The sequence below is a fragment of the Saimiri boliviensis genome, chromosome 12, assembly GCF_048565385.1.
Source record: "Saimiri boliviensis isolate mSaiBol1 chromosome 12, mSaiBol1.pri, whole genome shotgun sequence".
NCBI classification, from domain to species: Eukaryota; Metazoa; Chordata; class Mammalia; order Primates; family Cebidae; genus Saimiri; species Saimiri boliviensis.
Genome location: NC_133460.1, coordinates 88,020,202 through 88,045,991, shown reverse-complemented (window position 1 = coordinate 88,045,991; position 25,790 = coordinate 88,020,202). Strand labels below are relative to the sequence as shown.

The 25,790-nt window shown below is 42.5% G+C and overlaps 2 protein-coding genes across 6 annotated transcripts in view; one reads left to right on the top strand and one right to left on the bottom strand.

The window, feature by feature from the left end:
- The window catches only part of ATP5MK (ATP synthase membrane subunit k), a 7,734-nt gene extending 2,594 nt beyond the window's left edge, over nt 1–5,140 (top strand). For 2 of the 5 annotated variants that reach the window (XM_074382814.1, XM_074382812.1), the window contains exons 2-3: nt 1,785–1,880; nt 1,963–5,140. In XM_074382814.1, the coding sequence (XP_074238915.1) occupies nt 1,794–1,880; nt 1,963–2,052 (177 nt within the window). In that variant the 5' untranslated portion in view covers nt 1,785–1,793 and the 3' untranslated portion in view covers nt 2,053–5,140. The remainder of the gene's footprint in view (nt 1–1,784; nt 1,881–1,962) is intronic. The other 3 variants (XR_012512931.1, XM_074382815.1, XM_074382813.1) reach the window with 3 other exon arrangements.
- On the bottom strand, nt 5,125–25,790 carry TAF5 (TATA-box binding protein associated factor 5). The gene is made up of 11 exons (XM_003922235.4): nt 25,215–25,790; nt 21,734–21,971; nt 15,984–16,299; nt 15,080–15,243; nt 14,832–14,967; nt 13,375–13,495; nt 11,865–11,994; nt 8,780–8,944; nt 6,836–7,013; nt 6,494–6,671; nt 5,125–6,191 (listed from the first exon to the last, which is right to left on the bottom strand). The coding sequence occupies exons 1-11, from the start codon at nt 25,771–25,773 to the stop codon at nt 5,974–5,976; spliced, it is 2,403 nt and encodes an 800-aa protein (XP_003922284.2). The 5' UTR covers nt 25,774–25,790; the 3' UTR covers nt 5,125–5,973.

The following is a 25,790-nucleotide window of genomic DNA, read 5'->3' as shown; positions in this document are numbered from 1 at the left end:
AGGCCGGGCGTGGTGGCTCACGCCTGTAATCCAAGCACTTTAGAAGCCAAGGCGAGTGGATCACCTGACCGACATGGTGAAACTCCATCTTTAAAAATAAATAAATAAATAAATAGTCCTTGCCGGGCGCGGTGGCTCAAGTCTGTAATCCCAGCACTTTGGGAGGCCGAGGCGGGTGGATCACGAGGTCGAGAGATCGAGACCATCCTGGTCAACATGGTGAAACCCCGTCTCTACTAAAAATACAAAAAATTAGCTGGGCATGGTGGCGTATGCCTGTAATCCCAGCTACTCAGGAGGCTGAGGCAGGAGAATTGCCTGAACCCAGGAGACGGAGGTTGTGGTGAGCCGAGATCGTGCCATTGCACTCCAGCCTGGGTAACAAGAGCGAAACTCCATCTCAAAAATAAAATAAAATAATCCAGAAATAGGATTTTTTAACAAAATTTAACATTACCTGGGATACTCTCCCATGTCAGTACACAAAGATCTCTGCATATTGTGTGTCCTTCAATGGAAACCATTTTTTTAATCAGTCTTCTATAGATGGACTTTTAAGATTTTCATAAACAGTATTTCAGTGACCATCTTTGAACTATATAATGTGCTTCCACTTTGTAATATTTCAATAAGGGTAAATTCCTGGAGAAAAAAATGAACCGGCTAGATGAAAGGGTGTACTCATTTTACAATCAGATAGATACTACCAAATTGCACTTTCTGAAAGTTGTACCAGTTTACACTACAAGCAACAGAGAGAAAATGCTTGTTTTCTCACATACTTAATACTGCTACTTACCATAATTTTATCTTTGCTAGTTTGACGATTAAATATTGGTCTCACTTTACTTTTTTTTTGACTAATAGTGAGGTTGGTTATCCAGTTATATTTTATCTAGTTTTTGGCTTTTTTCCTTAATATTTTCCCTTCCCTGAGATGACTTAAATATTTACCCATGTTTTCTTCCAGGACTTTTTAATTTCACTATTTACATTTAAATGTTTTATCTATTTTGTGGTGGTGCAAGGATTCCAGCTTCCTTACCATCACTAGCTATTATCAACTCCATTTAGTAAATGATCCCTTCTCCCCTCTCCCATGGAGGTCCTACATTGTGTACTGTAGTGTGATGGAGCCAAGAATGAAAACATACAGCTGTATTGGGTCAGAGAATGAACTTAGTAGGGGCTATTGTGTTCTCCTCTTAGGCTGAGTGATTTGATATATTCTGAGGTGTTCATGAAATGGCAATCAAGGTAAAATCCTACTTCCAAAAGCTTTTCTTATTAGCAAGGCTTTTTCCTCCGTCTTTGCTACTGCTATGTTGTGTGAGACATAGATAAAAAGTTACAGTATTTTTTTTTTTTTTTTTTTTTTGAGATGGAGTTTCGCTCTTGTTACCCAGGCTGGAGTGCAATGGCGCGATCTCGGCTCACCGCAACCTCTGCCTCCTGGGCTCAGGCAATTCTCCTGCCTCAGCCTCCTGAGTAGCTGGGATTACAGGCACGCGCCACCATGCCCAGCTAATTTTTTTTGTATTTTTAGTAGAGACAGGGTTTCACTATGTTGACCAGGATGGTCTCGATCTCTTGACCTCGTGATCCAACCACCTTGGCCTCCCAAAATGCTGGGATTACAGGCTTGAGCCACCGTGCCCGACGCTAAAAATTTACAATATTTATATGCAATGACTTTGGGCTTTTAAACTAAAACAAGACAAAATGTATTTACTTTTACATTATATCCAAACCAATTTATTGTTGCTTTCTTTTTTTTTTAAAAGATTGAGATCATGGCAGGTCCAGAAGCTGATGAACAATTTCATTTCACTGGTATTAAAAAATATTTCAACTCTTATACTCTCACAGGTAGAAAGAATGTAAGTATTAATGATAACTTTAAACAGTTATATTTTAAAATAATATAGATGCGACAACAACTCTTGTTTACTTTTTTCTCAGTGTGTACTGGCCACATACGGAAGCATTGCTTTGATTATCTTATATTTCAAGTTAAGGTCTAAAAAAACTCCAGCTGTGAAAGAAACATAAATGGTAAGAAGTTGATATTTAAACCTTTATAACTTAGCCATTTTGATGTTAGGATTTTCCCCAACATTTACTATAAAAATAAACTGTTGTCGTTTTGCAAAATTTATTGCATACACGTAAGGTCAGGAGTTCAAGACCAGCCTGGCCAACATGATAAAACCCCGTCTCTACTAAAAATACAAAAATTAGCTGGGTGTGGTGACAGGCGCCTGTAATCCCAGCTACTCAGGAGGCTGAGGCATGAGAATCACTTGAACCTGGGAGGTGGAGGTTGCAGTGAGCCGATACTGCACCACTGCACTCCAGCATAGTGGCCGGAGCAAGCTGTCTCCAAAAAAAGAAAAAAAACAAACAAAACAGAAAACTATTGCCCATGTCCCAAAACCCAAACAATTTTTGTTAAATGTGTTTTGTTTGGTTTTCAGTGACTATGATCATGTCTGTAATTTTGTCTTAAACCAAATATATCTTTATAATTTGAAAGCATATCTGTTCATACATACAGAAACTATTTCAGAGAAGAAATCTCCCATTAGAATTAGTAATAGTACAGTGAATGCTTTTGGGCATGAAGCTTTGTCTGTATCTAGGATTGTCTTCCCCAGTGCTTTCCCAAACAAATATGGGGTACCTACCTTTGTAAATGGGGATGTCTTTTGCCCAGTCAATGTGAAATGTAAGTTTCTGATTTTTACTGATTTGATGAGTTAAAAATATTGCATCTCCCGCTTTTTGAAGTACATTTTTGTATTTGTTTACTATTTGTATTTTTCTTAAAAATACAATTCATCCTATACTTGTCTTTATTTAACAATCGGGTGACATGGAAGCTCTTTATGTAATTATTAACCAACCTTCTTTATTTTTTTTTCTCTTTCAGTTGAGATGGGGTTTTGCCATGTTGACCAGGCTGGTCTCAAACTCCTGACCTCAGGTGATCCATCCACCTCAGCCCCACAAATTGCTGGGATTACAAGCATTAGTCACTGCACTCAGCCCGGAAATTTTTGAGACACAAGCTCTGTTGCCTAGGCTGGAGGGCAGTGGTACAATCTCGGTTCACTGTAACCTCTGCCTCCCAGGCTCAAGTGACCCTTCCCCCTCAGCTTCCTGAATAGCTGGGATTTCAGGTACATGCATGCCACCATGACTAGTTAATTTTTGTATTTTCTTTTGGTAGAGACAAGGTTTTGTGATGTTCCCCAGGCTGGTCTTGAACTCCTAGGCTCAAGTGATCCACCTGCCTCTCAAAGTGCTGGGATTACGGGTGTGAGCCACTGTGCCTGGCCAAGGTGGGCGGATCATGAAGTCAGGAGTTCAAGACCAGCTGGGCCTGGTGGTGCATGCCTGTAGTCCCAGCTACTCAGGAGGCTGAGGCAGGAGAATACCTTGAACCCAGGAGGTGGAGATTGCAGCGAGCTGAGATCACACCTGCATTCCAGCCTGGGTGACAGAGAAAGACTCCCTCTCAAAAAAAAAAAAAAAAAAAAGTCGGGCGCAGTGGCTCACGCCTATAATCCCAGCACTTTGGGAGGCTGAGGCGGGTGGATCACGAGGTCAAGAGATCGAGACCATCCTGGTCAACATGGTGAAACCCCGTCTCTACTAAAAATACAAAAGTTAGCTGGACATGGTGGCACGTGCCTGTAATCCCAGCTCCTCAGGAGGCTGAGGCAGGAGAATTGCTTGAACCCAGGAGGCAGAGGTTGCGGTGAGCCGAGATCACGCCACTGCACTCCAGCCTGGGTAACAAGCGAAACTCTGTCTCAAAAAAAAAAAAAAAAAAAAAAGAAAAGAAATTGTGTCTCTGATGCACATTTATTTTGTGCTATTTAAGATGTTAGTTTAGCCAAGCGTGGTGTGGTGGCTCATACGTGTAATCCCAGCACTTTGGGAGGCTGAGGTGGGTGGATCACCTGAGGTCAGCAGTTGGAGATCAGCCTGGCCAACATGGCAAAACCACATCTCTACTAAAATACAAGAATTAGCTGGGTGTAGTGGCAGGCACCTGTAATCCCAGCTACTCAAGAGGCTGAGGCATGAGAATCACTTGAACCCAGGAGGCAGAGGTTACAGTGAGCCGAGATCAAACCACTACACTGGGGGATAGAGTGAGACCCTGTCTCCAAACAAACAAAAAAAAAGGATGTTACTTTATATGCTAGACTTTTCCAATAATATACCTTTAGGATCATACTAAATTGTTGGTAGCTTATTTGTTAAAGGTGGAATATTAGGTTAAAATGTATTAATCTCTCGGCACTTTGGGAGGCTGAGGCAGGTGGATCATGAGGTCAGGAGATCAAGACCATCCTGGCTAACATGGCGAAACCCTGTCTCTGCTAAAAATATAAAAAATTAGCCATGCATGGTGGCATGCTCCTGTAGTCCCAGCTACTTGGGAATATGAGGCAGGAGATTGCTTGAACCTGGGAGGCAGAGGTTGCAGTGAGCCAAGATCCTGCCACAGTATTCCAGCATGGGCAAAGGAGTGAGACTCCCTCTCAAAATGGAAAAACAAATGTATTAAGAAAAACAAATGTATTAATCTAAGGCCAGGCTCACACCTACAATCCCAGCACTTTGGGAGGCCAAGGTGGGTGGATCACTTGAGTTCAGGAGTTCGAGACCAGCCTGACCAACATAGTGAAACCCCATCTCTCAAAATAAAAATTAGCCAGGCGTGGTAGCACATGCCTGTAATCCCAGGACTTGGAAGGCTGAGGCAGGAGAATCGCTTCAACATGGGAAACAGAGGTTTCAGTGAACCAAGATTGCATCATTGCACTCCAGCCTGGGCAAGAAGAGGGAAACTCCGTCTCAAAAAAAAATATATTAATCTGAGTTACACCTTAATTTGGGTTTTAAGCCTCTGACAGTCTAATAAATTTGCATTCAATTTCAGTGGGTTCATGTATCTTAGTAATTAAAATTGACCACATTCGTACCTAAACTTTCTGCTTTGTTTATAGGATTTTAAACTGTCTCCGGTTCTTAACCTCATCTGTTAAGTTCCATGCCTGGAGAAGCTAATCCCAACTCATCATGTGATAATACAATTTGTACAATAAATTATGAACCTGGAAAAGCTGGTTGTCTTTATTTACAAGATATCAAAAATATAAAAACTGTACAAAATGCAACAAAGGCAAAAACTGGCAGTGACTTGGTCTAAATCTTTTAGTTTCCCAAAGCAAGGCTCAGTACTGGAGGTAAGCAACGGAAATGTCTGTCTGACTTCAAGTGTACTAGGTTGTATGTAGCTGTTTTAGCTGAAGTAGAACATGGAAGCTAAATTTCCTCACCTAGTTTATCGAGTGTTTGGGTGCACTCAAAACTCAACTGGTATAGAAATTCAGATGTCATTGGAGGGCTGTATTAAATCTAGATCTAAGAAAGGAACTGTAGTTCACCCTACATAGTTAGATATCTTCCACTAATCATGGGCCAAGAAAAAAAATGTTAGCAGATCATTTAACATAGTACTTGAGTGCCATATAGTAACTACATTTTTACAGCAGAAACACATGATCATAGGATTCTTCAGCTAAAATCCAAAATGATATTATATTTCTGATTTTGAATCTCGAAGCAAGATGAATTATTGAAATCAACTTTTTTTCTAAATGTAATAAATTAAAATAGCATTTGAACAGAAAATGCATAGTTTCCACACAATCCAAAGCACCATAAATGTCCCCTCCATGAACATAATACCTCTTATTCAACTAACGGAAATTAGTCAAATGTGGTTGCTATAGAAACGTGGAACTGTCATGTTCAGATTTTCCAAGCAGCATACTTCCAGATCCATATAGACAAAAACATTCTTTGTAGCTTAAATATTAATCACTGAGGTATTTGCTTTTAGTCTCCCTTTTTAAAAACAGTAGCTTCCAAAAGGTCTTTAACACCGATGATTTATTGCGGACTATAAGCTCCTGCAGCTAGAACCAGGTTTCTTCGAGTAAAATGAAGGTGTACAACAGGTGTTGATTTGGTCATATATGTTCCCAACAATAGCTCCTGTGAATTCTCGGGTAAATTTATGTGCCCAGTGGCTGTAGTAAAGTCATCGGTTTCTAGATCTTCAAAGGCTTTGATAGCATCCCATAATCGAACTGTATTATCCATTGAACCTAAGGGGAAGTCAAAGGAAACCATTAGTTGCATCCATCATATTTAGATTCTGAGACTGTCCAATGCATTTTATGTATTTACTGTACATTTTGGGTGAAAAATCTAAACTTGACCAAAAATTATTCCTTCTAAAGGAGCATTTCAGGTGGTATTTTAACCTGAGAAGTCATTCATGTAGGGTGGCACTGGAATCGTAGCTAAAGGAAAGCAAAACCTAAAACATCAGGACTTAATTTAGCAATCGTCAACACTGTTTCCTCTTAACATACCATTTACCATAAAGCCATTAATAGTCATTTACCTGATGCCAAAATTTCACCATCTCTACTAAACCTAAGTGAACAGACTGTATCAGTGTGGCCTTTTAATTCTCCAACCATCAAACCATGTCCAATATCCCAAAGAAGTACTCTGCCATCTGTTGCTCCTGTAGCCAGGAATCTCCCATTGGGAGAAAATGTCAAGGAATGAATTGGTCCCTAGAAAAGACATTTATAGGATCAAAAGTCAAGTATGTCCAAGAAAGTAAGACAAAATTTTAAAAGTTTTGTAGTAAGAACGGTATCTTTTATGTTACTTGTTTAAAAAATATTTTTATGTTGAAAGCAACTCCGGATGCTGGAATAATAAGAGTGTAACATACCTTGTGTCCAGTGAAGATCCTTACACAGTTACCATTCAGGACATCCCAGAGCCGCACAGTTCTATCTGCAGAGCCCGTAGCAACATAATTAGAATTTGGATGGAATCTGGTACAATTCACATCAGCAAGATGGCCAGCAAATATCCTTAAAGGCTGATAGTGGTCTGTAGCCCAAAGCCTTTTATAAAGTTATTAAAAGCAAAAGATGACAATTAGTAGTTAGCTGTGAAATGCCAAAAATCTATCCAAAATAAATACAGAAACATCTATGAAATGTTAGTTCTAGTGGCTCCCACTTACTAGTTAACAGAGGAAAGAAGAATTAGACGGCCGGGCATGGTAGCTCACGCCTGTAATCCAAGCACTTTGGAGGCCAAGGTGGGTGGATCACCTGAGGTCGGGAGTTCAAGAACAGCCTGACCAACATGGTGAAACTCCGTCTTTATTAAAAAAAAAAAAAAAGAAGTATGAGACTAACAGTTCCAAGAGTTGATCTGGTACCATTTTGTCTTTTTTTTTTTTTTTTTTTTTCAAAGCTGAGGTCTTGCTCTGTTGCCCAAGCTGGATTCAAATTCTGGGTTCAAGCAATCTTCCCACCTAAGTCTCCCCAGTAGCTGGGACTACAGGCATGTACCATTGTACCCAGCCGAAACTTAAGTTATAGAACTCCAATTCTCTGTATATTCCTCTTCCTTCCCTATTCCTAATCTAAACCACAAGGAAGTATTTTGCCCTAGTTCTGGCCACCAAACAGTTGGTTTTTGAAAGACAGAGTCTCACTGTCACCCAGTGCAGTGGTGTGATCTCGGCTCACTGCAACCTCCACCTCCTGGGTTCAAGCAATTCTGCCTCCATCTCCTAAGTAGCTGGGACTACAGGCACGTGCCATCACGCCTGGCTAAATTTTGTTTTTTGTCTTTTTCAGTAGAGATGGGGTTTTACCATGTTGGCCAGGCTGGTCTGGAACTCCTGGCCTCAAGTGACCTGCCCTCTTCGGCCTCCCAAAGTGCTGGGACTACAGGTGTGAGCCACCACACCTGGCCAAATAGTTTCTAACCTGAGCTACCTTATCCTCAACTTCTAAGGAGATTACACAGAAACATAAAGGTGCTCACAGCGGTAGTGGAAGACAAGGTTAAGCATCTGATGGGCGTGGGAGGGAGGATTGTTAATTAAGTCTTTTTTAAAAAGCAGGATGGATTTGGCTGGGCACGGTGGCTCACGCCTATAATCCCAGCACTTTGGGAGGCCAAGGAGGGTGGATCACGAGGTCAGAAGATCGAGACCATCCTGACCAACATGGTGAAACCCCTTGTAAAAAAATATATATAGGCCGGGTGCAGTGGCTCAAGCCTGTAATCCCAGCACTTTGGGAGGCCAAGGCAGGTGGATCACAAGGTCGAGAGATCGAGACCAACCTGGTCAACATGGTGAAACCCCGTCTCTACTAAAAATACAAAAAATTAGCTGGGCATGGTGGCGCGTGCCTATAATCCCAGCTACTCAGGAGGCTGAGGCAGGAGAATTGCCTGAACCCAGGAGGCGGAGGTTGCGGTGAGCCGAGATCGCGCCATTGCACTCCAGCCTGGGTAACAAAAGCGAAACTCCGTCTCAAAAAAAAAAAAAAAAAAAAAAAAATATATATATATATATATATATACACACACATATATATATATATATACACATATACATATATATATATACACACATATACATATATATATATAAAACAAATAAAAAGCAGGATTCATATAGATATAATTGCAGATATAATACTCCTTCCCAAAATTGATCTTCACATAAGTTATACATGCAAAAGCTTCTCAGAAAGCAGACCCTCAATAATGGAAGTTAAATGATTTTGGCTGGCTGCTGTAATTCCCAACAAGAAACCATTCTGATCATTGAATAGACCCAGTCGTAAGATCACAGTGTTCTTACCGAGCTACTCGGTCATGGCCCCCTGACACAAAATAATATCCATATGGAGAAAATTGCGTGTCCCATACTGGATAGTTATGTCCTTTATATCCCACCAAACAAGTAAATGTTTGAAGGCTCCACAATCTGACTGTTCCATCTTCTGAAGAGGAAAGCAGATAGTTCCTGAGAGAAGAGAAGGTGACATATTTGACTCCCAGAGTAATCTTTGGCCACCTGCATTTGAATATATTAAATGTAGCTAGTGTTTGAATACATTAAATACATTTGAATACATTAAATGTAGCATGTTAGCGAATACATTATATGAATACATTAAATGTAACATGCTACATCTCACTTTTAATTCATACACAGAATTCACAGTAGTTATCAAGAACTGAAAGAACTAACCAAATTAATGTTATCCCTGACACACTATATATATCAAGCACCTACTGAATGAGGTAAGATTATTTAGAAACTTACAGTCTATTAAGGGGAAAATCACAGTTCTTTACAAGAAAAAAATACCAGGGGTAATTAACAAAGTACAGTCAATTAAGGTCAATTGAAAAAGTTTAAGAAATGTGGTATGTCACTTAAAACTCAACAATTTCTGATCCTAAAATAAAGATGCTATTTCCCTATCCTGTGTAAGCTATGTAAGAATTAAAAAGGAAATGTCTTTTGAAGAAAAAAAACACTATATAGACATGCTAATAATACCCTACCTTTTTCAAGGATAAACACAAAAGATTGATAGTCAGAGAGTATAATTTTCACTGAAATCAGTTTCCCTCAAGTAAAAATATATCATCTGGGCCAGGCACAGTGGCTCACGATTATAATCTCAGCACTTTGGGTGGCTGAGGCAGGCAGATTACAAGGTCAGGAGTTAACAGCCCAGCCTGGCCAATATGGTGAAACCCCATCGTCACTAAAAATACAAAAATTAGCTGGCCATGGTGGAATGCGCCTGTAGTCCCAGCTACTCGGGAGGCTGAGGCAGGAGAAACGCTTGAACCCTGGAGGCGGAGGTTGCAGTAAGCCAAGACTGTGCCACTGCACTCCAGCCTGGATGACAGAAGGAGACTCCATCTCAAAAAAAGAAAAAGAGGCCGGGCACGGTGGCTCAAGCCTGTAATCCCAGCACTTTGGGAGGCCGAGGCGGGTGGATCACGAGGTCGAGAGATCGAGACCATCCTGGTCAACAAGGTGAAACCCCGTCTCTACTAAAAATACAAAAAGTTAGCTGGGCATGGTGGTGCGTGCCTGTAATCCCAGCTACTTAGGAGGCTGAGGCAGGAGAATTGCCTGAGCCCAGGAGGCGGAGGTTGCGGTGAGCCGAGATCGCGCCATTGCACTCCAGCCTGGGTAACAAGAGCGAAACTCCATCTCAAAAAAAAAAAAAGAAAAAGAAAAAAAAAGTATCATCTGGCAAAACCTTACCAAACAACAAAAAACCTAATTCTCAAAGTTTCATAATGATGAAACCTATGGATGGAAAACTATTATCTTTTTCTCCTTTTTTTTTTTTTGAGACAGAGTTTCACTCTTGTTGCCCAGGCTGGAGTGCAATGGCGCAATCGCAGCTCACTGCAACCTCTACCTCCTGGGTTCAAGCAGTTTCCTGCCTCAGCTTCCTGAGTAGCTGGGACTACAGGCGCCCGCCACCACACCCAGCTAATTTTTCTCTTTTTAGTAGAGACAGAGTTTCACCATGTTGACCAGAATGGTCTTGTTCTCCTGACCTCGTGATACGCCTGCCTCAGCTTCCCAAAGAGCTGGGATTACAGGCGTGAGCCACCAAGCCCGGCCCTTTCCTCCTTTTTTTGAGGCAGAGTTTCGTTCTTGTTGCCCAGGCTGAAGTGCAGTGGTGCAATCTCAGCTCATTGCAACCTCCACCTCCCAGGTTCAAGAGGTTTTCCTGCCTCAGCCTCCCAAGTAGCGGAGATTACAGGCACACACCACCACACCCAGCTAATTTTTGTATTTTTAGTGGAGAGTGGGTTTCTCCATGTTGGTCAGGTTTGTCTTGAACTCCTGACCTCAGATGATCCACCCATCTTGTCCTCCCAAAGTGCTGGGATTATAGGCATGAGCCACTGTGCCCAGCCTGAAAGCTATTACCTATCCAAGTAAGATACTGATGGTATTATGAATACGAAATACCCTCCCCTCCATTTTTACAGAGTGTCAGAGATCATGAAAAAATAGGCAAATAGGCTGGGCGCGGTGGCTCAAGCCTGTAATCCCAGCACTTTGGGAGGCGGAGGCGGGTGGATCACGAGGTCAAGAGATCGAGACCATCCTGGTCAACATGGTAAAACCCCGTCTCTACGAAAAATACAAAAATTAGCTGGGCATGGTGGTGCGTGCCTGTAATCCCAGCTACTCAGGAGGCTGAGGCAGGAGAATTGCCTGAACCCAGGAGGCGGAGGTTGCGGTGAGCCGAGATCGCGCCATTGCACTCCAGCCTGGGCAACAAGAGCGAAACTCTGTCTCAAAAAAAAAAAAAAAAAAAAAAAATAGGCAAATACCTAAACACATAGGATGACATTGTAATCATACATACACCTCAAGGGAAGCAAAACCAATTTCTAATTTTTCTTTTGCATTTACTCTTAGTACTTTTAATTATAGAACAATAAAGCTTCAATTAATAGCTAATATGCCATTAGTGTCAGGAATTTATCTAAAATTTGATGAAGTGGCCAGAAGACACAATGGAGCAACCCAACAGAACAATTCAACCCCTACTGGAGTTATATAAAACTAAAGCTTTGATTGGTTGCTTATTTACTGTTGGGTAACAAATAAAAATTTTTAAAAAGAAAATACTAAAGCTAATTTTTTAAACCGGTAAGCCCTGAAATTGTCCGTTTTGATTCTATAAATTTAAGTATATATTAAATTGCTACCATGCATACCAGTATTCAAAGATAAATTAGCAAATGGCAAGATTCTAAAAGATAATGAATGACAGACAACCATGAGATTTTTATCAAGAATGTTCACAGCATTTGCATAATGTTTCCAGTAGTTAACTTTTATATAATCTCAATAACACAGCAACATTTAATTTTTATTGTTTGTATTTTACCTATCTGGACTGAAGCTGGCTCCATAGACAGGCCCACTGTGACCATACAAAATCTTCAACTCACTTGCTGTTTTCTCATCCATTATTCTTTCTAAGACATCATCTGATTCTTTGTCTATGAGACTAAGATCTAAAATGATCCAGAAATATTGGTGTTTTAAAAGTACATTCATCGAAACTTTTAGGCAATCATATCACAGTTCAGGAGAGGAATTAACATTTGAATATTTCCTCCCATATACCAACCATTGTGCTAATGCCTCTAAATTAGGCGGTATCATCTCAGCGTTTAAGAGAAGAAACTGAGGTTCAGAACAGATAATTTGCTACAGTGCACACTGCTACTCAGTGTGGGAACCAGAATTGAAACAGTTTTTTGTCCACTATGCCACAGTGTTTCACAAAAATGAAGACTATGGGCCAGGCAGGTGGCTCACACCAGTAGTCCCAGAGCTTTGGGAGGCTGAAGCAGGCAGATTGCTTGAGCCCAAGAGTTCAAGACCAGCCTGGACAACGTGGAGAAACCCTGTCTCTACAAAAAATAAAAAATTAGCCAGTGTCGTTTCACATACCTGTAGTCCTAGCTACTCAGGAGGCTAAGGTGGGAGGATCACTTGAGCCCAGGGATTGGAGTCTGCAGCAGGCCATGATCACACCACTGCATTCCAGCCTGGGCAACAGAGTGAGACTCCATCTCAAAAAAGTTTTTTAAAAAAACTTATGGAAATATTAAAATAATTTAAAATTTATTGCTTTAAATGATATAGTTAGTAAGACGGTTTCTTTCAGGCCAGATGTGGAGGCAGGAGCATAGCTTGAACCTGGGAGGTGGAGGTTGCAGTGAGCCACCTATTATTCCAGCACTTTGGGAGGTGAGACAGGTGGATCACTTGAGGTCAGGAGTTCAGTCCAGCCTGGCCAACATGGTGAAACCCCATCTCTACTAAAAATACAAAAATTACCTGGGCATAGTGGTGGGTACCTGTAATCCCAGCTACTGGGAGCTGGGAAAGCTGAGGCAGGAGAATCACTCAAACCTGGGAGGTGGAGGTTGCAGTGAGCCAAGACTGCAACACTGCACTCTAGCATGGGTGAGACAGGGTGAGACTCCTGTATCGAAAAAAAAAAATTTTTTTTTTTTTTTTTCAAATAAAATCCTGATCTTGTTTGTTCTTTTTTAGCCATTTTTTATGGCTAAAACAGGGAATGCCATCCCTTATTTAAAGATTTTATAAGATTTACAAGCAAACAATCATAAAATGTTAGATTTTTAACCTTATTAGCCCAATACTCTCATTCTACAGATGAGAAAACGAGGCCCAAAGAAATTAAACCAGTCTAGTACCCCAGCCACTTCAGAGCTTTTTTCGCTGTTGGAAATGTTAGAATCTTGAGTTAAAGAAAATTAAGTGATTTTCTGCAAAGATCACAATCTCCTGTGTATTTTCCATGGAATCAAGATTAGTATAGACTAATGGCAAGTTCACATTCCAAAAGGTCATCTCAGTACCTGATGCTTGTTTGACACTACGAAGCTTTTTGGGTGTTACAGACCACACTCTGACAGTTGAATCTGCAAAACCTCCAGCAATCAGACTAGAATCATCAGTGACATCCACTGCAGTGAGACCCTGCCAATAAAAGTTTTAGACTAAACAATACTATTTTAGGGCATTTAGCGTACAGGAGAGGAAGCAAATGTTAATCATTTTCACACTCTACCAAATATACCCTCAACCCCCATTTTAAGGAATGTATTTGTAAAATTCTTGATTTAAAATATTAAGTTTGGCCGGGCACAGTGGCTCATGCCTGTAATCCCAGCACTTTGGGAGGCTGAGGCAGGTGGACTGCCTGGGCTCAGGAGTTCTAGACCAGCCTGGCCAACACGGCGAAACCCCATCTCTACTAAAAATACAAAAATTAGCTGGGCGTGGTGGCTCATGCCTGTAACCCTAGCTATTCAGGAGGCTGAGGCAGGAAAATCACTTGAACTGGGAGGCAGAGGTTGCAGTGAGCCAAGATTGTGCCAGTGTACTCCAGCCTGGGTGTCAGAGGAGACGCTATCTTAAAAAAATACAATTAAATTAAAATAATAAAATTAAGTTTACATGGCTGGGCACAGTGGCTCATGCCTGTAATCACAGGACTTTGGGAAGTTCAGGTGGGCAGATCACTTGAGGTCAGAAGTTCAAGACCAGCCTGGGCAACATGGCAAAATCCTGTCTCTACTAAAAATGCAAAACTTAGCTGGGCATGGTGGCAGGCACCTGTAATTCCAGCTATTCGGGAGGCTGAGGCTGAGGCACGAGAATCACTTGAATCCAGGAGGCGGAGGTTCTGTCTCAAAAAAGATTGATAAATAAGTTTACAAAAGTACTTTAAACCAAGCTCAACAGAGATGAACCACAATTTCCTCCTCCTCAAAGGCAAGCAGAATTCTGATCAGTGAAACAAATGCCATTAAACATTGGCTTCTATCTATTCTGTGCAGTATCCAATTCTCTTTTCCTGACTGCTGTCTTTAAATTATATCAAGAGTTTAAATAACAAAACTTCATTTTAGTTAACATATTTGTTTCTCTTTTTTTTTTTTTTTTTTTTTTTGAGACGGAGTTCCGCTCTTGTTACCCAGGCTGGAGTGCAATGGCGCGATCTCGGCTCACCGCAACCTCCGCCTCCTGGGTTCAGGCAATTCTCCTGCCTCAGCCTCCTGAGTAGCTGGGATTACAGGCACGCGCCACCATGCCCAGCTAATTTTTTGTATTTTTAGTAGAGACGGGGTTTCACCATGTTGACCAGGATGGTCTCGATCTCTCGACCTCGTGATCCACCCGCCTCGGCCTCCCAAAGTGCTGGGATTACAGGCTTGAGCCACCGCGCCCGGCCTCATATTTGTTTCTCTTAATGGTAAATCTCCATTCTACATGACTCTCCAGGTAGAAATCATCCAATTATTTTACCAACCTGGTAAGCATTGAGAAATGTATAGAAACAAATGGAGGGTAAGCAGTCTGGCCCAAGGCGCACTCGTTTGGTGGTTTCTTTCATATTCATTATCTTATCCAACTTATCTGAATCTTTCAACTCAGGAAGAGGGATTCTGTGAAAGAAAAACAGATTCAAAATTACCTTTTGACTATTAACAAACTTGAACTCTCTATAATATATTGTCTTACACCTCCACACACAAGTTCCTGAAGTATTTTCCTCACCTGTTCTGAGGTGGAGCATTGGGATCTTGTTTTTTGCTTTTGGATCCAATACTGTCTTTTTTAGGCTTCTTCTTTTTAGGTTTTCCTTCTTCATTTTCTCCTTCTTCATCCTCATCATCCAAAGGTACCTCAATTTCTGGTTCTTTTAACAAACCAAAAAATACCTGCAAGTCAAAAGAGCCAACATTTTAAAAATTAACTATTTGTTCATTAATATACCCATTCCACATCTTGATAGGACAAATCACAATTACAAAATAGTAATTTATACTCTGAAGCAGGGTTCTGTACTTGTCTACCCGATAGCCATTCTCCCCCTTTTCCTTACTAATAGAACCCTGATTTTATTGGAGTAGCAATGTGCTCAGTTAAGTCATTTCTGTTCCCAGGCTCCCTTGCAGCTAGGAATGTCCATATAAGTATACTGGGTACGGTCATATCAAAAAAATATTGTTTTCCTGATAAAAAATGGAAAGCTTCATCAGAACTATGCTTTTTGTCCTCCCCCTTCTTCCTTCTTGGAACCGAGCTGCAATGCTGAAACTGCAATGACCGGTGAGCACAAAGAAGAAAGCCACATTCTAAAGGTGGTAGACCAGAAACTAGAAGGAGCCAGGGACCTTGATGGCATTGTGGAGCCTTCATGCCATCCCTGAAAGGCCTTCCTCTGAAATTCATTTTATGGGAGAAAAATTCTTTGTTTTGGCCACTGCATTCAGAGTTTTATAAAATGCAACCATACCCAAATTATCACATATAAACATCACCCTTAGAACACAAAATTTTATATACAGTATAAAATTGTTCCCAAGCTAGCTATAAGAAAAATGTGTTAATTATGTAGATGGAAATGCTACAATTTTTCATAATCTGCATTATAGAGTTCTTAGGTTCATTCCCATACCTTTGATTTGTTTGCCTCTCGTTTAGCCTCTCCTGCCAAACTTCCCACCATCGCATCTATCTGTTGCTTACTACGCGGCATCCCATCAAAGATGTCAATGTAGAGGTGCTCCTGAACTATGTTCCATATCTGATTGTTCTGTTTCTCCTGAAGATGCCTCTTCAAGAGTTGGTACGAGTCACGGGAAATACGCAGAACAAATTTACTTGTTCGAAAATCCAACATGGTCTCATTCCCTTTCATGTGTTCCTTTTTGGTAAGACTAGATAATACTCGTAGGTCATCCTGGTAATAACATTCCTGATCTCCATGGAACCTGTTTCAGTGATTTTAAAAAGTCATTTTTCAATGTAATCATTAAGGGATCTGTCTCTCCCCCATATATTTATAAAACATCCCAGAATATTTTCAATGTAGTAGTCTAAATAGTCCTGAACTAAGCTGTAGGATAAGAAGTAACTCATTTCAAAATGATTATAATTCAGTTTCTGAATTTATTCTAAAAATGAACAAATGTAATTCTCTAATGAAATGTATCACAAACATTTTAAGAAAAGACTTAAATATCCTAAGTGAAAAATAAGATAACCACCACTAGTAAACAGTTTCTTTAGAATGGTGACATTCAAAAGAAACTGGTAGACATCTGAAAATGTAAGAACCCTTGCTTACTAAATATTACGGTTTCTCAAAACTCACTTTTTAAAGTTTTATTATGAAAATTTCAAAGGTATACAATAGAAAAGAGTATAATGAACTCGATGTACATATTAGTCTCTCAACAATAATCAATACATGACATGGTCATAAAACCCATCATTTTTAATGATTTCCTATATTCACTGGATATATGTACCAGACATATTTTCAAAATATCAATATTTTAATATGATCACTAAAGAACAAAGTAAGAGGAAGTACTCATTGTTGATACCAAACAATGAGTACTTCCACTTACCGTTCATTGTCTTTGGTAATAGTAAATGGAAGTACTCATTGTTTGGTATCAACGATGAGTATTTCCACTTACCATTACCAAAGGCAATGAAAAAAAGCCTTCAGCCTTGATAACAACCAGTAAATTAAAATGTACTTTTGTTTTGACAACTCTTAATTTTCCTAAGAAAGTAAAATTAAAGACAATATATTTGGCACTCACTAAAAACAGCAATCAATCCAAAAACATTTTAAAAACACTGACTAAACATATTAGGGCTCCAGCTCTCATAAACACACAGCCAACAGATTTCTAAACTATTACCTGTGTTATGCCATTACAACTCATAAATATATGAACTAAGGGTTTCCATCTAAGATTTGAATAAAATCAGAAATCTCAGCCTCTTCTATCAGTAATTGCCCATTATCCTCCTATGGTGATGGGGTCCTGGCAAGGAGTGAGACTGGCCATAACAGAAGACAGAGAATCCCCTATGATATTCCGGCTTCCTATATGGGGAGACAGCTATACCATGAGACTAGAAGAGCAAAAAGGTTTTTATTTCTTTTTTAGAGACAGGGTCTTGCTCTGAAGCCCAAGCTGAAGTGCAGTGGTTCAATGCAGCTTCAAACTCCTGGGATCAGGGATTCCTCCTGCCTCAGTCTCCCAAGTAGGTAGGACTGCTATGCCACCATACTTGGCTATTATGTGATCTCGACTCACTGCAACCTCCAACTCCAGGGCTCAAGCAATTCTTGTGCCTCAACCTCCTGAGCAGTTGGGACTACAGGCACATGCCACTATGGCTGACTAATGTTTTATATTTTAGTAGAGATGGAGTTTTGCTATGTTGGCCAGGACAGTCTCAAACTCCTGAGCTGAGGCAATCCGCCTGCCTCAGCCTCCCATAGTTCTGGGATTACAGGCGTGAGCCACCACACCCAGCCCAAATTTTGTCTACTTTTTGTAGAAGCAGGGTCTCGCTTTTTTGCCCAGGCTACATTTTTGTTTTTGTTTTTGTTTTGTTTTGAGACGGAGTTTCGCTCTTGTCCTGCTTTGAGACACTTCACTCTTCTTGCCCAGGCTGGAGTACAATGGTGCTATCTCAGCTCGCTGCAACCTCCGCCTCCCAGGTACAAGCAATTCTCCTGCCTCAGCCTCCCAAGTAGCTGGGATTACAGGTATGTACCACCATGCCCAGATAATTTTATATTTTTAGTAGAGACAGGGTTTCTCCATGTTGGTAAGCCTGGTCTCGAACTCCTGATCTCAGGTGATTTGCCTGCCAAAGTGCTGGGATTACAGGCATCAGCCACTGCTCCCAGCCTGTTTTTGCTTTTTTAAGCGACAGTGTCTATGTTGCCAAGGATGGCGTGTTTAGATGACAGTACTTTAAAGAGAAATTAGCTTCTGGAGTAGGAAGTTCTGTCATCAGCCTTTCTTAATTGTTTTTTTCAAAAACACTGAGCTACGGAACATTTTGTTTTATTTACTATTGGGCATCCTACTATAATGAATCACCATAATGGCATAGAAGCCAACAGTGCTAAGTTCCACTGTTCCTCTTTTACTACTACCTATGTTAAATGAAAAATCTTGGCTTCAGGCTCTATTGCTTATATTAAACATTTCTCATTCAAACTGCTAAGCACTGCCTCCTGTTTTGTTTTGTTTTGTTTGAGACAGAGTTTTGCTCACTGCCAAGGCTGGAGTGCAATGGTGCAATCTCAGTTCACTGCAATCCCTGCCTCTCAGGTTCAAGTGATTCTCCTGCCTCAGTCTCCCAAGTAGCTGGGAATACAGGCATCTGCCACCACGCCCAGCTGATTTTTTATTTCTAGTAGAGACGGGGTTTTGCCATGTCGGCCAGGCTGGTCTTGAACTCCTGACCTCAGGTGATCTGCCGCCTCAGCCTGCCAAAGTGCTGGGATTACAGGCATAAACCACCATGTTCAGTCTGTCTCCTTCTTAAATACTCCTTTCCTTTGGCTTCTAAAACCAACACTCCCTTGGTTTTCTTCCTATATCTCTCTTTTTTTTTTTTTTTTTTTTTTTTGAGACGGAGTTTCGCTCTTGTTACCCAGGCTGGAGTGCAATGGCGCGATCTCGGCTCACCGCAACCTCAGCCTCCTGGGTTCAAGCAATTCTCCTGCCTCAGCCTCCCGAGTAGCTGGGATTACAGGCACGCACCACCATGCTCAGCTAATTTTTTGTATTTTTAGTAGAGACGGGGTTTCACCATGTTGACCAGGATGGTCTCAATCTCTTGACCTCGTGATCCACCCACCTCGGCCTCCCAAAGTGCTGGGATTACAGGCTTGAGCCACCGCGCCTGGCCCCCTATATATCTCTTCTACTTGGCCATTAAATTTGGAGCTCCTTGGGCCTAGCACCCTTACTGACTTATTTCATACTCCCCCCAGTTGACCTCAACCATATCCATCAATATTGCACACAATCCTAATTAACAGTTTTAGTCCCTACCTCTCCTCTGAGCTCACATATGTCATCTACCTATCAACCTGACTTTTTTTTTTTTTTTTTGGTGCCGTGACTTGGATGCGAACCGAGGACATTTTCTTAAATGAGTCAAAGGCATATTCAAATCAGAACTCAAAATTATTCCAAGACTTAGCAAATCAAGTCCTCCTCTAGGGTTTTCTGTGTCAGGAAATGGCACCCGTATCCAGCTGGAGGGGCCAGAAAACTGGAGATGTCAATGACACCTCCATCTCCTTCATCTCCCTAGCCAATCTATCAAGTGTCTGACAAATGTGTCTACTTCTCTTCACCTCCACCACAACCTAGTCCAGTGTTTCCCAACAATGGTGCTACCTGCATTTTGGGCAGGATAATTCTTTGTAAAGTGAAACTACCTGGGTACACATATTAGAAATTTAGTTTTCCTAGGCCGGGCGCAGTGGCTCAAGCCTGTAATCCCAGCACTTTGGGAGGCCGAGGCGGGTGGATCACGAGGTCGAGAGATCGAGGCCATCCTGGTCAACATGGTGAAACCCCGTCTCTACTAAAAATACAAAAAATTAGCTGGGCATGGTGGTGCATGCCTGTAATCCCAGCTACTCAGGAGGCTGAGGCAGGAGAATTGCCTGAACCCAGGAGGCGGAGGTTGCGGTGAGCCGAGACCGTGCCATTGCACTCCAGCCTGGGTAACAAGAGCAAAACTCTGTCTCAAAAAAAAAAAAAAAAAAAAGAAATTTAGTTTTCCTGCTCCTCCGCCCAGTCATTATGACAACAAAAAAACACCTCCACAGATTTTCTTTTTCTTTTTTTTGAGACAGGGTCTCACTCTTATCTAGGCTAGAGTGCAGTGGTGCAATCTCAGCTCCCTGCAACCTCCATCTCCCAGGTTCAAGCGATTTCTCCAGCCTCAGCCTCCCGAGTAGCTGGAATTACAGGCAGGAGCCACCACACCCGGCTGATTTTTGCAGTTTTTTTGTAGAGATGGGGTTTCACCAGCTGGTCTCGAACTCCTGAGCTCAAAGTAATCCACCCGCCTCAGCCTCCCAAAGTGCTGAGATTATAAGCGTTAGCCACCATGCCTTGCCACCTCTACACATTTTCAAATGGCCTAGTGGAAGGAACAATACCATCCCCAGTTGAGAACCACTGCAGTAACTTCCAAAACTGATCCCTGTAGTCATTCTGTCCGCCATTTGTTTTCCCCACTGCATAAAGGTCCTTTCAAAGTACGTATTTAATAATGACATGATCCTTTAATGACTCTGTAGCAGAAATGAATCTGTAGCAGAGAGACTTCACTCTCCCCAAATACCCATTTTTCCTGTCTTCCTCCATAAAAGAACAACTGAATATCAGCTGGGCACATAGACACTTAGGTAAAGACCACACTTTCTCTTTCCCTTATAGGTAGGTGTGGCCACTGATTGTTAAGATACAAAAGGAAGAAGTGTGTGCAGTTTCCAGGAAGGATGTATGCCCTCCCTTCTGACTAGTACACTGATGTGACTGCTTAGAGCAGGAAAGCCATCTTATGCCACCGGAGGCGTAGAAGCTGCATGAAAAGAATGGGAGAGCAACAAGACTGAGGTAGCTTGGGGCCCTGATAATGAAAAAGCCACCACACCAATCCCAAATGGCCTACCTTTATGAGAAAAAGAAATAATCTCTTACTGTATTTGAACCTCTGTTTTTTGGATTCTCAGTTACTCTTACTCTAATCTAATCCTAACAGTGCTTCCTAGTGTTCTTAAGATAAAGGCAAAAATAAACTTTTATTTTTGTCATTGTTGATGAGTTTTCAGTGACTCTCAACGAAATCTAATCCTACCCAATAAACTCCCTACTGCTCTTAGGATAAACAAAGACCCTCAAAACGGCCCAAGAACCTGCCTATTCTTCTTTTTCAATGCCCTCATTTAAACAATAGAACCTGGCTACTGTTCCAGTCCCTAGCCAATTCCCAACTTCATGGTATACCACACCCCCATCCCATTCTCTGCTCCAGCTACCCTGACCATCTTTCATTCTCTGTACCTACCAGGACTCTTCCTGCCAGAGCACTTTCACACATGCTTTTTCCTCTTCTCTTGGTTGGGTTAACTTCCTACCCAATCTTCAGATCTCACCTCAAGTATCATTTCCTCTTGAAGGCTTCCCTGACCTCTCCAGCTAGATTAAACTCTCCCATTTTAAGTTCTCATAGCCTTAGGTACCTCTCCTTCACAAAGTACTTTTTAAGCTGCAATCTTACATTTGTGTGGTTATAGATGTGAACATGCATGCACAGACACACTATGTATGTATCATATAAAGGTAAAAATTTACATACTTCTCAAAGAATGATTTTGCTTCATTCTCATGTTGATTGTAGACTAGCTCCAAGTACATGTGCACAAACAGAGGATAAAAGAGTTGGGATAACTCTGCCCGATGGCAGTCCAGGGAACATTCAATAAAGTGTTTCAGTCCACTATAGTATTCTTCATACATTGTGGGATCTCCTTGTTGGTTGTAGGCCGACAATACGGCACTGACATCTGGCTGGTCTTCCACAGCAACACTTCCAACTGTTTTTAAAAAATGAAATACAACTTTTAAGAAAATGACCTATTATGACCATGTGACTATGGCTGTTTCGTTAAGGCCCAGAGGTGAGTTGTTTCTCAGATTGTTGTCCCTTTCCTCCCACTCTCTTTTCCTCAAAACACAATCAGATAATCGTTTTTGTTGTTGTTGTTGTTGTTTTGAGACTGAGTCTTGCTCTGTCGCCAGGCTGGAGTGCAATGACGCAATCTCGGCTCACTGAAACCTCCACCTCCCAGGTTCAAGCAATTCTCCTTCCTCAGCCTCCCGAGTAGCTGGGACCACAGGCACATGCTACCACACCTAGCTAAGTTTTGTATTTTTAGTAGAGAAGGGATTTCACCATGTTGGCCAGGATGGTCTCAATCTCTTGATCTTGTGATCCTCCTGCCTTGGCCTCCCAAAGTGCTGGGATTACAGGCATGGGCCACCGTTTTCAGTAACCCAAACCAAAACCCTATCAGGACATCCATATCTAAGATAACAATAACAGTCAATATTTCTCCTGGAACTACCTTATGTTAAAGACAAATTGTATAAAAAGATGGTGTGTGCAAATCAAACAATTACATTAACTTTCTCTCAATGCTCTGTGCAAATGGCATTCGCCACCACCAAGCCATGCACTGCAGTAACATTCCCAGCTCTCTGAGCCACCCAACTACTGTATAACATATCTGTAACATATTTTATCCTGTGTTACCTTTACATTACATACATCTCTTACCCCTTATAAAATGTAAGCATTTTAAGAGTGGGAAGGACCATGCCTTATTTATGTCTTCAAAAGATAGTTACATGCTTAAAACAATTTCCATAACTGCCATTTCAAAACAGAAAACGTATTTATTTGTAATACGGCAATACCAAACAATACTTCTGTCAATTAAATCAGAATTTGGTTGTTAGAAATGCTTGTAAGTTGCAATTATAGTACACTTTGCTCTTTACTGCACAAATGTGATCGTTTCTTTGGTTACTCTGATGGCCTCTTTCCTCCTTAACTGATTTCTCACTTATAATCTAAAATCAGGTCAAGTCTCTGAAGAGATATGAGATTACAGCAAAATAACCAACAATGTAGTTCATTCACAAAATTCAATATTCAAATAAGATTCCTCTAAAACACAAGGTTTTTTTTTTTTTTTTTGAGATGGAGTTTTGCTCTTGTTACCCAGGCTGGAGTGCAATGGCACAATCTTGGCTCACCACAACTTCCGCCTCCTGGGTTCAGGCAATTCTTCTGCCTCAGCCTCCTGAGTAGCTGGGATTACAGGCACGCACCACCATGCCCAGCTAATTTTTTGTTATTTTTAGTAGAGACAGGATTTCACCATGTTGACCAGGATGGTCTCAATCTCTTGACCTCGTGATCCACCCGCCTCGGCCTCCCAAAGTGCTGTGATTACAGGCATGAGCCACCGCGCCCGGCCCAATTTTTCTTTTTAAGAGACCAAATTTTCTCTGTCGCCCATGCCAGAGTGCCATGGTGCGATCTCAGCTAACTGCAATGTCCACCTCCTGGGTTAAAGTGATTCTCCTGCCTCAGCCTCCCGAGTAGCTGTGACAACAGGCACATGCCACCAGGCCCGGCCAATTTTCGTATTTTTGGTAGAGATTGGGTTTCACCATGTTGGCCAGGCTGGTCTCCAACTTCTGAACTCAAGTGATCCACTCGCCTCGGCCTCCGAGACTGCTGGGACTACAGGCGTGAACCACCATGCCCGGCCTTCGATCACATTTGCTTTTTTTTTTTTTTTTTTTTTTTTTTTGACACAGTCTCACTCTGTCACCCAGGCTGGAGTGCAGTGACACGATCTCGGTTCACTGAAACCTCCACCTCCCAGGTTCAAACAATTCTCCTGCCTCAGCCTCCCGAGAAGCTGGGACTACAGGTGTGTGCCACCACACACCGCTAATTTTTGTATTGTTAGAGGAGACAATGTTTCACTATGTTGGCCAGGCTAGTCTCGAACTTCTGACCTCATGATCCACCTGCCTCAGCCTCCCAAAGTGCTGGGATTACAGGCGTGAACCACTGCACCCAGCCACACTCGAACACATTTCTATTTATGGATTACAATGAAATATGAATACAATGCTATGTATTCATACTTCATTTCTGGTAATGCTGCAAAGATTAGGCCTCATACAGACGAATTTAGCTAAAGGCTCTGCACTGGGGAATTCAATAAACATTTATTGTTAGCTCAGGATCAACTGTGAGACCTTATATTGTATATCAGTTTTACTGCATGGACTTTGTGACAACATTTGCTGGGAGAAAGCAGAGGCTAAGGTATTAGGGACAGATACAGAGGCATAAACTTATTAATACCAAAAGTTTCACATACACGTATTATAGGAGCCTCATAACCACTCATTTAATAGAGAAAATTCACATGACAGCCTCCTGACAATATTAATGTTAAATTTTTTTTTTTTTTTTTTTTTTTTTGAGACCATCTCACTCTATCACCCAGGCTGGAGTGCAGTGGCACGATCTTGGCTCACTGCAACCTCCACCTCCCAGGTTCAAGCAATTCTCCTGCCTCAGCCTCCTGAGCAGCTGGGACCACACCCGGCTAATTTTTGTATTTTTAGTAGAAAGGGGGTTGGCCAGGAGCGGTGGCTCAGACCTGTAATCCCCCAACACTTTGAGATTACAGCTACTGGGGAGGCTGAGGCAGGAAAATCGCTTGAACCCAGGAGGCGGAGGTTGCAGTGAGCCGAGACTGCGCCACTGCACTCCAGCCTGGGCGAGAGAACAACTCCATCTCAAAAACAAAAAGAAAAATAAACTATGAAGTATTTACTAACGTATCTTTTAAGAGGAAGTAAAGAAATAAAGAGAAAATAAAGTACTTAAAGTACGCTAATACGAAACTGTACAAACACTATGTTAGTGTCATGCGGAGCTGCCTAAGGCTCAAAAGCCCAAGTGAGAGGAAAGGAACCAAAGCCTGAAGGTCCCCGCCTCTCGGCGCCCACCTTCTCCACACATCCCTCTGCTCAACAGCTCTCCTCCGCCTCTCGCTGGAACTGACAGCTCGGAAGGGGGTTTGACTACGCAGCCGGCGCACTAGAGAAAGGGGCGGGCATGTGGCCCTAGAGGCGGGCCCAGGAAATTCAAAACAAGCCCGCAGAGGTGCAGGCCCGCCAGCCCCTGCCTTACCGGCATGCTCCCCTTCGCGGTGGCCGTGCCTGCCCGGGACCCCACGGCTCACCTTTACCCGGAGCCGCAGGACCTGAGGCTGAACTTGAGACGGCCGTGGCCCCCGAAGCGCCAGTACCCGGAGGGTCGGGGGCCGCAGGGCCAGGGGCCGAGGCGGTCACCCGGCTGAGAAGCGCGCTGGCCGCCTCAGCGCCGGCGCTGTCCACCTCTCCCGGGGCTCCGGAGCCCGCCACTGCCTCCTCCAGTAGTCGGGCCTCACGGCGCAGCGCCTCTTCGGCCTCGCGGAGATTGCTCTGCCGTAGGAACTGCAGCACCGCCAGTAGAGTCTGTCGGTCGTGAGGAGCGCCGGCCTCCGCAGCAGCGGCAGGCACCGGGGCCGCCCCCGCCGGGGCAGAGGCAGAGACAGCCACCGTGGGCTTGGGGGTCCCGCCATCCCCGCCAGCGGACGACGAGGCCGCAACGTTCCCGCCCCCGCCGTTGGGGCCGTTGTTGGTAGTGCCGCTGCTGCCCTCGCCTGCGCCGTCCCCCGCCTGCGGAGGTAGCAGCGTTGGCGGTACCTCAGGCTCTAGCTTGACCGCCACCTCCGTCTGCTCCTCCGCCAGCGCCGCCATCTTGCGGCTGAGCCACC